This window comes from Eptesicus fuscus, chromosome 12 (assembly GCF_027574615.1).
Source record: "Eptesicus fuscus isolate TK198812 chromosome 12, DD_ASM_mEF_20220401, whole genome shotgun sequence".
Classification (NCBI taxonomy): domain Eukaryota; kingdom Metazoa; phylum Chordata; class Mammalia; order Chiroptera; family Vespertilionidae; genus Eptesicus; species Eptesicus fuscus.
Genome location: NC_072484.1, coordinates 83,678,277 through 83,691,825, shown reverse-complemented (window position 1 = coordinate 83,691,825; position 13,549 = coordinate 83,678,277). Strand labels below are relative to the sequence as shown.

The following is a 13,549-nucleotide window of genomic DNA, read 5'->3' as shown; positions in this document are numbered from 1 at the left end:
CGGTGGGGGGAGAGGAGTTGTGGGGGGAGCTACTCAGAGATGCAGAGCAAATGTGCTCCTAGTGGGGAGGGGGAAGGAGGAGGGACTGGTCCATTGGGAAGTCTTCAGTGGCTCAGGGAGGTCTGTGGTACCACTACCCAGCAGGAGGTGAAGGGGCCAGCCGCTCTAGAATTTAATGAGAAAAAAATCAACTCTCAACACTCCATTTCCCCTCGTTCCCCGTCTTTTGGAAGTTCTGTCTGCATCATGTTCATGTAGTTGTTTACTTGTCTCCTGTACGGAGTACGGTTGATATAAATAAAGGAGCTTTGCACAGAAAGAAAGGAGCCTTGATTAATATCTATTGGGTGTCCCCAAAAATGTATACACACTTTGAATTTTTTTTTTTTTTTGTCAATGCCTGTTTTCAAACTGATAACCGTTCTGGTCCAGGCACTGCTGATAACACGAAGCAACAGAATCGCAAACATCAAGAATCATTTCATTCGGTATTTGTGTTCTCTCAATTTGTCAACTGTTGCTAGTTTTGTGCCGTAAACTTTATCTTTTATGTATCCCCATAGAAAAGTCTAGTGGATAAATGTTCTTTGTTCAAAGCTTAGTCTGGCTTCACCCATTATTTCAAATCAGTTAAACCTGAAAAGGAGTGAAAATTAAGTGAGTTATCATCTATTAAAGTGTGTATACATTTTGGGGGGGTACCGTGTGTGTGTGTGCGTGTGTGTGTGTGTGTGTGTGTGTGTTGTATTCTATGCCCAATTTTCTGTTGGGGTGTTGGTTTTCTCTCTGATTTCCTAAAACATTTTGGATTTTAGGATTATTAATTTTGTCATATAATGCAGAATTGCTGTCCCCTTCTCCCATTTTATTCTGCATATGGCATGTTTTATGATGGCTTTAAAGTTCTATATTATAGTCAAATTATAGTCTAGCTTTTGCATTGATCTTTAAAAGTAGCAATTCCTTCTAAAACTTTTACAGATATTTGCCCATATTTTCTTATTGGTTTTCATTTTCTTTTTGGTTTTTAATTTTCATGTGTTCTCTCTGAAATTTATTTTGGTGTAAGAGAGTGAGACTAGAACGCTGGCCCAATATTTTTCCTCAGTGGCTGCTAGTTTACTACTCTTATTTGAAAAAGTCCTTTTAATCATTTATTTGCAATTTTGATGTTATCATGAACAAATTTTCCATAAGTGCTTGCATTTATTTCTGGATCTGCTATTCCACTTCACTCATTTGCCTATGTTAGCGCTAGTATCATGGCACTTTAATTGCGGGCTTTATTAATATACCTTAGGATCTGGTGGTCCAAGCCCCTCTAAGAGTGGGATAGGAGTGGGCATTGGTCTGTATATTCTCTCAGAATTTGACTGTTACCTTAGCAACTTGAGTCTATGTCCATAAAATACCATGAAAGGCTTGTACAGAATAGTGATTCTTAAAATAATGAACCACGTGTATCAGAACTACTTGGGGGATTTTTTAAAAATTCAGCTCCCTGGGCCCCACGCAGAACTCCTGAACGTAAGTTGTATCTGGGAAACTGTTTTTATAAGCTCTCAGATGATTCTTAAGAGCACTATAAGAAACTTACACTTAGATAAAACAGTAGTCAAATTCTTGCTGTTTAAATGTTTAAAAACACCGCCACCATTTTTTTTAGTAATTACATTTATATATTTGTGCACATGTAATCAGAGTTATAATTCTATCCTGTCAGTCAACTTATGTTATCCATGTGCTAAGAGCACAAGGGTACACCTTGCACTTGAGATTTGAATTTAAGATGGGTACTCATACTCCCTGATTTTGCGCACACACACACACACACACACACACACTCACACACACACACACACACACACTCACACTCACACTCAAGCTCCTATTATACTTTAGGTCAAAGTAAAATGATTGCCCTAGAGCAGTGGTTGGCAAACTCATTAGTCATCAGAGCCAAATATCAACAGTACAATGACTGAAATTTCTTTGAGAGCCCAATTTTTTAAACTTAAACTATATAGGTAGGTACATTGTTATTAACCTAATTAGGGTACTCCTACGCTGGCCTTTGCTAAAAACTCAAGGGGCCAAAGATTAGGTTGTGGAAAATATATGTACCGTATTTTCCGGTGTATAAGATGACTTTTTAACCCAGGAAAATCTTATACACCCAGTCGTCTTATACGCCAGAAAATACGGTACATCTTGCGGACACTTACGGAGGGCAGTGTGTCAGTTGCAAGGTAATCCAAGTAAAAAGTGAATGTGTTGGTTGATGGAGAGAGAATAAGGAAACACCAGCATGCAGTGGGGCAAACCAAAGGTTTCCCGGGTGGGAGAGACGGCAGGTAGAATGAAAGACTCGGTAGGTATTTTTTCCGTTGAGAAGCAGAGCGCTATACTCGATCTGGTTGTGCTTCCCGAATTTCTCGTGTCAGTCGGTCTCTTACCTGATACCCTGGGATTATGTCATCAGCAGATTTCCCACCTGGGCTGGTGTCTTTCCAACACAGGTGTTTTGTTCAGTGTGCCTTTCTTTAAAACGTGTTCTTTATCTTCATCACTTGTGATCACGCTAGGATAGTAGTCCCAGCCAACAAGGCAGGAATTGAACGCAGGCCGCTCGCTTCATCACCCTGCCTTTGTGCGTCTGTTCCTTCCATTTAGGTTCGGGAATACCCCATCGATACCCAAAGCAAGCAGCTGCCCTTCCTGCGGAACCCCGATATCTTGGTGGGAGAAAATGACCTCACTGCCCTCAGCTATCTCCACGAGCCTGCCGTTCTGCATAACTTAAAGGTCCGTTTCCTGGAGTCCAACCATATCTACACGTACTGTGGTAAGTGGGGGCGTCTCCTGGGTGCATGCCTTTGAGTGCTTACAGCCTTCAGGTTTTCCGTGTGAAACCCCAGTGGTTAAGAATCCTCCTTTCACTCTCATTTGTATAACAAGCACCTCCCATCTGAGACCCCGCGAAGGTTTGCAGGCAGTGGATGGGGCTTCGTTAGGCCGCCCTCCTTCTCTGTGGGGTGACTGGTGTGAACCCCAGCTCTCCCAGCGAGAAGGGCCCACACTGTGTGGCTTGACTGGCTGGGGCACAGCCTGGAGTCTTAGGAGAACGTTGTCCTGGCTCGGGCGTCTCTCTCACCACCGAGCGCACTCCCGTGTCTATACCTGGCTTACTTTTCCGTGAAAGGGCCGCCTGTTTCTCTGACCCTCTCGCTGGCCCAGGTACCAACATGGTGCATGACGGACATTTGTCAGGTTCATGAACAGAAGCCATGACAAATGCTTCCACCTAAAAGCCCTGGAATTCTCTCAGCTTCCCACATTCTAAATGTCGGTTCCCCTTTGCAGAGTATTGTTCAGTGGTGTGGTGGAGACAGGGGCCCCGTAAGCTGTTGCTGGAGGGACAGACATTTTATTTCAGGAGGCTGAGGCGTCAGGCTGAGAGCTGCCTCGTGGGGCTGTCTGGGTGGTGCCTCAGAGCCTGGTGTCTGTGATCACGGGGGGCGGGAGGGGGGGCGCAGGGGGGGCTGCAGGGCACGAGGGACCTGCTCACCGTGATCTTCCACGTTGGTCTGGAATCGATCCCTTAGTTACTAAGTTAGAGTGAGCTCTCCTGCCAGCTTTCAGAAGTGGCGAGTAGCAGGTTTATTTCGGTACTCGTGAGGTAGTTTCGCAAAAGCTCCTTCATCCGAATTGCAAGTGGGAGTTGATTTGAAAGAAACCATCAGTTACTAGAGCCTTCCGTAAGTGTTCTTATTAACAAGATTTTAAAAATCTCCCCTTTTAGGAGAACATGACAAATGACCATCAGCTTCACTTTTTATTTTTATTATTTAAATTATTGACAGTATTACAGATGTCCCCCTTTTTACCCTTTTTTTCCCCCTCCACCCAGCCCCTGCCCCACCCCAGGCCTTTGCTACACTATTGTTTGTGTCCATGGGCTATGGACATATGCATGTAAGTTCTTAGATCAGCTTCACTTTTTAAAGAAATATATTTTTATTGCTTTCAGAGAGGAAGGGAGAGGGAGATAGAAATGTCAATGATGAGAGAGAATCATTGATTGGCTGCCTCCTGCACGCCCCCTACAACCTCGGCATGTGCCCTTGACCGGAATCGAACCTGGGACCCTTCAGTCCGCAGGCTAACTCTCTACCTACTGAGCCAAACCGGCCAGGGCTCAGCTTCACTCTTTAAAAGCATCCCGTCTAAGAGAGGTCCTGGTGTCTGTACGTATCTATCCAGATGCTTCAGCTGTGCAGTGGCTGGTGCAGCACAGAATTCAGCTCAGTAAGCAGCACTCGTTTCTGCCCTGGAGGGAGCTGAGACATTTTAGGAAAATGGGTGACCTCAGAGTATCATATCACATCTGAGCTGAATACCACATGAGAGGGTTTTATACAACTCTGCTAGCCAACGCCTGGTAAATACACAGATACGCCTTGACTTAGTTGAGTGATTGGTTAGGACCCATTCTGTTACGCACTCATCCTGGAGAGTTGGTGGATGTGAGCAGGGGTCTTCCTTAGCGGGTGCTGGGGGCCCTCGTGCTCCAGAATCTGATTGCGCTGCCTGTTTGCAGGTATTGTGCTTGTTGCCATTAATCCTTATGAGCAGCTGCCAATCTATGGACAAGATGTCATCTATGCCTACAGCGGCCAAAACATGGGTGACATGGACCCCCACATCTTTGCTGTGGCAGAAGAAGCCTACAAGCAGATGGCCAGGTAAGAGCCACCTCAGCCCAGAAGTCTTCCTGGGTCGCTGGGGAGGTGGAGGCAGACTTTGCTGCTTTAGCTCAAAGGTGGGAATGGTGGTTCCAGAACCGAGGGAACATCTTCGGAACAAAACCAGCCCGGGCCCTCCTTCTTACCACGTCTCCTCGTGTCTTCCTTGTCTCCCTGGGAGCCCGCACCTCGGCTCGGAGAGTGGTGGCTCCTGAGACTGATACCTTGAGCAGTGCAGTAAATGCCTGGCATTTCGTCTCTCTGACTTCCCTTTGGCCCTCTCTCCTCCCCTCCTGGTGTGATGAATCCATGTTATAGCATCACCATTCCCTTTACAGATCTCACCGAGGCCTCTCTCTCGAGGGAACCAGGACTCTTGGGCAAATTCTTGAGATGACAAGCATTTGGGGCTGAAATAGAAATTTCAAATTAATAGTCATGTGTAATGGTTTCGGGTTTTTCGCCTGGAAGTGGAGTTCTGTTTAGCCGTTTAGTAGATCTCACTTTTGCTCTTTTTCCCTCCCTGTCTTTGAAGGATAGGTACAGGTTATTTCCTCAGAAGATGGGCTAGGTCAGTGGTCGGCAAACTCATTAGTCAACAGAGCCAAATATCAACAGTACAACGATTGAAATTTCTTTTGAGAGCCGAAAACCGACTTCTGCGCATGGGCCACGAAGTTTCAATCGCACTGTACGTGCGTGTCCGCACGTGGTATTTTGTGGAAGAGCCACACTCAAGGGGCCAAAGAGCCGCATGTGGCTTGCGAGCCGCAGTTTGCCGACCACTGGGCTAGGTGGTTGTATTAGGGTTCTCTAGGGAAACAGAACCAATGTGAAGTGTGTGTGTGTGTGTGTGTGTTTGTGGAGAGAGAGAAAGAGAGAGAGAGAGAGAGAGAGAGAGAGAGAGAGAGAGAGATGGAGGATTTTTATTTCAAAGAATTGGCTCAAGGCTTGCAGGTTAGAGAAAAGAGTTGATGTTGCATTTTAAGACGGAAGGCAATCTACCGGCAGAGTTCTCTCTTTGGAAGAGGTGAAATTTTTTCTCGTATGACCTTCGACTGATTGGATGAGGCTCACCCACATTATGGAGGGTAATCCGCTTTACTCCCAGTCTACTGGTTTAAATGTTAATCTCACCTAACAAATCCCTTCACAGCAGTGTCTGGACTAGTGTTTGACCAAATGCCTGGGTGCCATGTCCTAGCCACGTTGACACACAAAATTCACTACCACAGGTTGGTCTTGGAACTCTTCAGGAATAATGTGGGGAAAGACAGTTGTATCAAAGTTTCAGTGGAAATGCATATTCCAGTTAACACTAAAATGCTGTATCCTTCCAGCCAAATCTTCCTTTCCACCTCTGAGCCTATGGGAGGCAGCAGCATTCGTAGAAAAGTTCTTGGGAGGGAGCTGGGGTTTAGGGAGAGGAGTGACAGGAGAATCCCATTTAAGGTGGTCTGTTTATTCAGTGAGTTTTCAAGTATAATTTTCATCCAATTGAAAATTCCCACGAGGGGAAATTGTTTTATAGGCTTTCTTACTGATTTATAATCTTTTATTGCTGACTGTGAAGATTAGTATATAAAAAGTTGGCTTTATTATAGTCATACAGTGACCATATTTAAAATTAGCTGGATTAGGGAACCAAACAATTTAATAAATACAATGATCTGTAACCATTTCATTTCTCCAAAATGTGGAGCTAAAATGGTTGCTCCTGTTGGCCTCTTGAATACCATGAGAAGTACATTAATGTGCTATCAGGGCTTGGCTAGGAGTCACTTAGCTTGGTGTAACCTACTGATGCACACCTCCTAACTGAAAGGTTGGTTCAAGGTCACATCCTGCAGAGAGAAGAATGTATTAGAGTGTGTTGTAGCCCACAGCCCCGCTCGTGTTTTACTGTTGGAGGTCAAGTGTATGGCACAGCGGAGGGAGACCCGGGGTCTGGACGGGCTTCTGTGCCTGGGAAGAATCACTTAAGCTGAGTCTTCATTTGCTTCTTGTGGAGACAACTATCTTCCCTCCTTCACGGGGTGGTTTTTTATCTGAAACAGAAGGCGAGTGTGGCTTGGTTCTCAGGACTTCCTACCATGTTAGCGCTCTGGCAGCTCTCTAAGACTTGTCCTCTCATGGATGCTATTGATATGTGATTGCTTTTCATCCCATTCTCATTTCTTAGCCAGTTGCACTTAGATGTATCAGAAGTTGCCTTTCTTAATCAAAGACTTACTGAGATGCCCCTATAGCTTTGAGGATCTCTTTGCCTCCAGCTTTATTCACATTATAGGTCCTCTTGACTAGATGACCCCATTCTTCCCTTCCGTGCCTGAAGCTGGGGCCATGGTTACTCTACACGTGGGCCGCTTCACTCTTTGGGGTCCCTATTCACATTAGAAGGAAGGGGGCGTTGGCATCCAGGGTGGTGGTGATCCGGTCTCGCTTAGGGCAATGCATTGATGATTAAGGGGTTTGAACATTAAAGTTGGAGCAGGATTTGCTCCTTATGGGTTTTCTTTAAAGTTTATACACATTTTACCTGCTGAGTCCCAGGGTGTAGCCAAATAATTTTGCTGAAATTCTTGAGCCGTTTTTGCTCACGCATGTGCATTGGAAGTGTAAGGCCAGCACACGCAGCCACAGGAGAGAGCTATTTTTGAATGTTCTGTTGTCAGCAGCTCAGGGCTTCTGTTATTGATCTGAGAGATGCCTTAGGAGAATCCCTGCTGTGCAGAGAAAGAGGAGACCACCACTCAGGTGCAGGGAAAGTTCTTGCTGCAGTTCCAGCATGGCCCTTCTCTGTCAGTGTTGAACACTAGGCCACGTTCCTTCAGCAGTACTTGCCGACCGCGTGTTGTGCTCTTTCTGACTCATCAGTAGTTATTGAAATAATTATGTGATCTGAGTAGCCACAGCCCAGCACGGCGCACTTTGAATCTGAGCCCCTGGAACAGCTGGGTGAAATAAAGGCTGTGAGAAAAGAAAGCTAATGATTTCCTGTCTTTATGAGGCTATGACTCAACTGGCCTTGGACTCAGCAATTCTTTCTCTTGATTCACTGGGGACTGGATTATCTTTCTCGATATGCTCACAGGGCACTCTCCATCCCTTGAGGCTGAATGTGGGTGAGTGGGTGCGGGGGTGCGGGGGGGACAGGGACTCTGGAGCTCAAGGGGATACAGGCCTTCCTCCCATCCTGAGAGTTCACACAGGTCCCGCTGTGCTGGAGGCAAGGAAGAGGGCATGTCATAGGAGGGCATGTCATAGGAGGATGTGCTCACTGTCCATATCCCTGTTGAACTCCCAAGTCTAGACGAGAAAAAATGATATCCATAGTGAAGAAGAATGAAACATCAAATCCGTGAATCTGTCCTTTGCATAAGAACCTGTAGTTCCTTGTGAGACAGGAGGCTGACCTCCCCTGCTTGGCTCTGGACTCTGCTCCTCTCTCCCAGTCTGAGATCCGGAATGCTCTCTCCCTCATTTTTACCTGCCCTGCCTCCAGCCTCGGCTCCTACATTAACTTCTACCAGTGAACACTTGTGAGAAGTATCAGTCACCTTACTGGGCAGGCGCCTTACTGAATGAACACAGAAACGTTAAGACCCCTCCCACGTCTTTAGGAGCTCGCAGTCTGGCTGGAGAGAGAAAACCTAAGTAGGCCCAAAACCTGGGCCTGCAGGGATTGTACATAGAAGCCAGGCCCGGGGTCATTTGAATTGAGTTTGGAGACGTGACTGTCACTGATGGTCCAAGAAGACTGTAGGAGTTAAGCTGGATCTCGGTGAATTGGTAAGATGCACAGAGGGAGAAGAAGGCATAGGTGGGATAGCGATCATGACCCTAGCATCGGGATCAGAAGGCATGGCCAGACTGCTTTATGTTCACTGGGATGTCTGGAATGGAAAAGAGATAAAAACAAGTGTTGGCAAGGATGCGGAGACGTCAGAAACCTCATACACTGGCTCGTGGAAATATAAAGTGGTGCAGCTGCTTTGTAAAATAGCCTGGCAGTTCTTCAAAAGGCTACACACAGAGCCACCACACGACCCAGCAACTCCACTCTTAAATATGTACCCAAGAGAAATGAAAGCATAAGTTCGGGCAAAAACTTACAGATATTCATAGCGGCCAAATATGAATTCACAGATATCTCACAATAGCCCAAAGGTGAAAACAATCTAAATACCCACCAAGTGTTGAATGGGTAAACGACATATGGTATACTCATACAGTGGAATATTATTTGGCTATAAGAAAGGAACACAGTGCTGATGAGTGCTACCACATGGATGGACCTTGGAAACATTTTGCTCAGTGACAGAAACCAGACACAAAGAACACTTACAGGGGTGGGCAAAAGTAAGGTAACAGTTCTGAGTACCTCAAACACAGTTTACAACTGTAAGCCTACTTTTGCCCACTCCCTTGTCTGTTAAGACTCCACTGATATGAAATGTCCAGAACAAGCAACTCCACACAGACAGAAGGTGGATTAGTGGCTGCCTAGGGCTGGAGGGTTGAGGGGAAGTGGATATCGCTTATGGATATGTTTTTTTTGGAGGGAAGGGGATCATGAAAATGTTCTAAAACTGGTTGTGGTGATGGCTGCACAGCTCTGCAAATGTGCTGACACCCTTTGAATTGCATGCTTTAAAATGGGCGAAGTGTGTGTTCTGTGAATTAGAGCCCAAGGAAGCTCAGAAGGGCATGGTCAGGGAACAGCACCCAGCGGAGTTTAACTCCGTGGGGAGCGGGTCTGCAGGAGAGTCCCGGACGTGCAGTGAGAGGCCCGGGGGCCAGACTGCGGAGGCCTGTGAAGGGTGGGGTGAACTTTGGGAGAAAAGTATGTTCTGTTAACAGGATACAAAGATGGTCGAACGAGTTCAGGAAACCCTGGGTTAATGCAATGAAACATCTTCCTTAAGGCAGGGCCTCTCCGAGCAGGCGTGTTGACGTGTGGTCTGAGTCTCCAAGGAGGGGTGCAGGGTGCCGGGGTTTGCAGATCACGTTTATACACGAACTGTGTCCAGGGATCATCTCCAGGGCGAATGTTCCCTGCAGCGCCCGCTGGGAAACGGCTTAGAGCCTGTTAGATAAAGACACAGGGATGCGGCAAGAACAGTCTTTCTCTGCGGGGCCCTGTTTCATAACGAGCTTTTCCTTCTCCACATTCCTGTACCGTTTACAGGACGAGGGCATCTCAGGAGAGGCTTCGATGCTGGAGGAGATAACTCGTCTGTTGTAGACAAGCCTGTGTAATGAGTGAGAGGGAATGAGGGACCAAGGGTGCGGCCCTGTGGCGCGTGGGATGTTCTGTGCCTGTGTCACCGGCACGGTCCCCGGGGCACCTGATTGGCATTCCAGGAAGAGTGGAAAGGCTCAGCACATTAGTGCATTTAGTTCTTTTTTTTCCCCAATTTTTTTTTATTAAGGTATTATATGTGTACATATCTTACCATTGCCCCCCCCACCCCCACCCCACTCCCATATATGCCCTCACCCCCCAGAGTTTTGCGTCCATTGGTTATGTTTATGTGCATGCATACAAGTCCTTTGGTTGATCTCTTATCTTCCCCACCTCTCCCTAACCTTCCTGCTGTAATTTGACCGACTGTTTGATACAGAGGCAGTAAAGCATAAAGTGCATTTAGTTTTTAAAGCCACCAGGTGAGGCTGGTCATCCCCACCCTACAGGTGAGGCTAGAGACTTAAGGATGTCGAACAGTTCTCCAGGCTGGCATTCGGGTTGTCAATGGCAACAGAGGCCAGCCTCTCTCTCCCACTCATTCCCTCATCCTCAGACTCTCTTCCGCCGGTTTATGCAAGTGAAATGCTCCTCCTGTTTGGGGAGTCCCTTTTCCACTATGAATCTCGTTTCCGTACTGCTCCCTGGAAGGCCTTCAAATTCTCTCCAAACTACACACGTGTGGAGACCCAACCAGGGTGCATGAATTACACCCCCTTTCCCGCAGGTAGCTCCTCCCCGTTCCAGGAACAGGTCACCCACACAGGTCTTTCTGTCACCTGCCCCCCCATTGCTCCAGGTGTGCCTCGCCACCCGCCCCTCCCCCGTTTCCCAGGCAACCACTGCCCCGTCTTCCACTATTAGTCACAGCTTTGCAGCCCAGCAGAGCCGGATGGAAATGTGTGTGTTCAGTTACCTTGACTGCCTGAGTAAATACATTTGCTTTGCAGCATCCCCGCTCTCTTTCCAGAAAAATAACAGCTCAAAAAAGGAATCAGACCTGGCCAGCCCAATAAGATGGCTCCGTCCCACCCGCGAGGCTAGAAAACATGCACCAAAACTCTGGCCTCACGGTGGAACCTGAGACACTGTCAACCACTGAGGGGCAAGGTCTGCTGCTGGCCCGCACGGCGCCCCAGGCCCCCGGCCACTCTGTTCTTGGGAAGACAGTCTGGACCGGGCAGCAGCCACTGAAGGAGGCAGTGTTGCTTCTCAGCAAACAGCCTGAATCCATCTTCACCCACTTACCATCTTCACATGAGGAAGGAAAGCCTGGAGCGCAGTGAAAATTTAGGGTGCGACTGTTAAAGCCAATGATCATTGGATGTCATTGGCTGAACGACAGGATCGCGGGCGGGGTCAGGAATCGGGGAGCAGCGATTTGCTGAAGGTTTACGGTCCATTCTGGAACCAAGGCTTCAGTCATCCCTGACTTTCGGGTGAACTTCTGTTTTCCGTTCTGTTCACTGTGATTTCAAGTCAGGACCAGGTTGCTTTAGGACGCGGGACAGGAGGTGCTTGAGATGTCTGTACACAGGAACGGCTTCTCATTTCCTCTCTGCCATGGCCTCACCTCGCATTCCTAGGACATGCCCCGAGCGGTTCCCCTTTGCTCACGGGGTGCTGGCTCACTGTGCTCGTCACCTGTACCTCCTGTGCCTGCCCACCTCGCTCTCCTCCCCCTGCCCTCTCGCCCGCGTGCCAGTGCTCACCCGTCACCCTCCTCAGTGGGCCCCTAGTGCTGAGGTCTGTGGCGTCATTTTGATCCTTTATAATCGCTTAGATCCTTTATAGAGCATTCTCTATATTTCTACCTGTTATGTTTAAGATTCTAGTTTTGTGGGTTGTTCTTTTTTTTTCATATTTATTTTATTGATTTTTTACAGAGAGGAAGGGAGAGGGATAGAGAGTTAGAAACATCGATGAGAGAGAAACATCGATCAGCTGCCTCCTGCACACCTCCTACTGGGGATGTGCCCGCAACCAAGGTACATGCCCTTGACCGGAATCGAACCTGAGACCTTTCAGTCCGCAGGCCGACGCTCTATCCACTGAGCCAAACCGGTTTTGGCTGGCTGTTCTTTTTGTTGTTGTTGTTGTTAACTCTCACCTGAGGATATATTTTTCATTGATTCTTAGAGCAGAAGGGAGGAAGGGAGGGAGGGAAAGAGAGAGAGAGAGGGAGAGAGGGAGAGAGAGAGAGAGAGGGAGGAAGAGAGAAACATCCATGTGAGAGAAACACATTGATTCGTTGCCTCTGGCACACACCCCAACCAGGGGCAGGGATCGAACCCACAACCAGGTATGCACCCCTGACTGGGAATCAAACGCGTGACCCTTTGGTCGAAGGCTGGCACTCTATCCACTGGGCCACACTGTCCGGGGCTAAAATTCTAGTTTCCTCATTTAATTTTCGAGGGTAGGGGAAAGTTGTTCAGTTGTGCAGTGAATGCCACTCATGGCATCCCTGTATTAAAAGACACTGGTACGTATATGTTGTCATCTTTTAAAACGGTGAGGTCAGACAGGCATAGGCCTGGACCCTGGCCTCGGTCTAACCTTGCAGACACTGAGAGGTCGTGAATGTCGCTAAGGATTGCTTCTCTGCCGCGCACCCGGCGCGGTGTGACGTCCCACATCACAGTCGCGGGGATGAAGGAGACTTCAGTTTGTCCACAGTGACTCTTGTACCTGGGGAGTCGCAGCCGGTTAGGAAGGAGGAAGCCTGCAGTCACCTGGTAGAGATGGGGTGCGCCGGAAGAATGCGGGGAGACCGTGTCCTTTGGGGGCTGCCTGACCATCCCCCGTGCAGGTAACTCTGTCTTGCAAATGGGTCCCCTTCTTAGCAGCTTCCATAGTCGGGGACTTCTCTCTTACACGGTGCTCTGCGAGGTCCCCGTTTGCTTTCACCGCGGTCTGTGCCCCGTCCCGCACAGCCGTACAGAACCCGGCGTCTTCTCACACACGGCGGCCTCGCTGGCCTGTGTCCTCCGCTCCCCAGCGCTGGGCCCAGCATCCTGGCTGCCCTTCCTTCTGAGGGGGTTTGCAGACCTGGCCCATGCGGTCACCCCGGGACACCAGCTGGTCTCTCTCTGATTTCGGGGGTCGCTGAACGTAGGTCTGCCAGGTGAGGTGCAGAGTTACATTCTCGTGCAGGACTTCTGTGAGAGGGGCCTGTAATTGCATTGATTTCTGGCATTTCATTTCATATTGTTGACTTTTACCAAGTTTGCAAGCTGTTACACTTCTCCTCCCCTCACCCCCACCCACATATGCACGAGAACTATTTATTACAACTTTAATGAGGTTTAATGTACCAGCAATCAACTGTGCATGTCTAAACTGCACTTACACGCATTAGATGGCACATATAATTGGACGCACTTGGACGTATGTACACACCTGTGAAACCCCCGCACAGTGCAGATAGTGAACATTTCACGAACGCCCCCAAGTTTCCCTGTTTCTTTGCAACCCAACCCCCAACCCCCCGCCCCGCACCAGGTAACCGCTGATCTGCTTTCTGTCACTGTTAATTCGAGCTGCTTTAAGATGT

At 48.1% G+C, this 13,549-nt stretch overlaps 1 protein-coding gene across 2 annotated transcripts in view; it reads left to right on the top strand.

Moving 5' to 3' along the window:
* Positions 1–13,549, top strand: part of MYO5B (myosin VB) — a 210,242-nt gene that overhangs the window by 92,583 nt on the left and 104,110 nt on the right. For both annotated transcript variants that reach the window (XM_054723615.1, XM_054723614.1), the window contains exons 3-4: positions 2,674–2,845; positions 4,601–4,745. In XM_054723615.1, the coding sequence (XP_054579590.1) occupies positions 2,674–2,845; positions 4,601–4,745 (317 nt within the window). The remainder of the gene's footprint in view (positions 1–2,673; positions 2,846–4,600; positions 4,746–13,549) is intronic.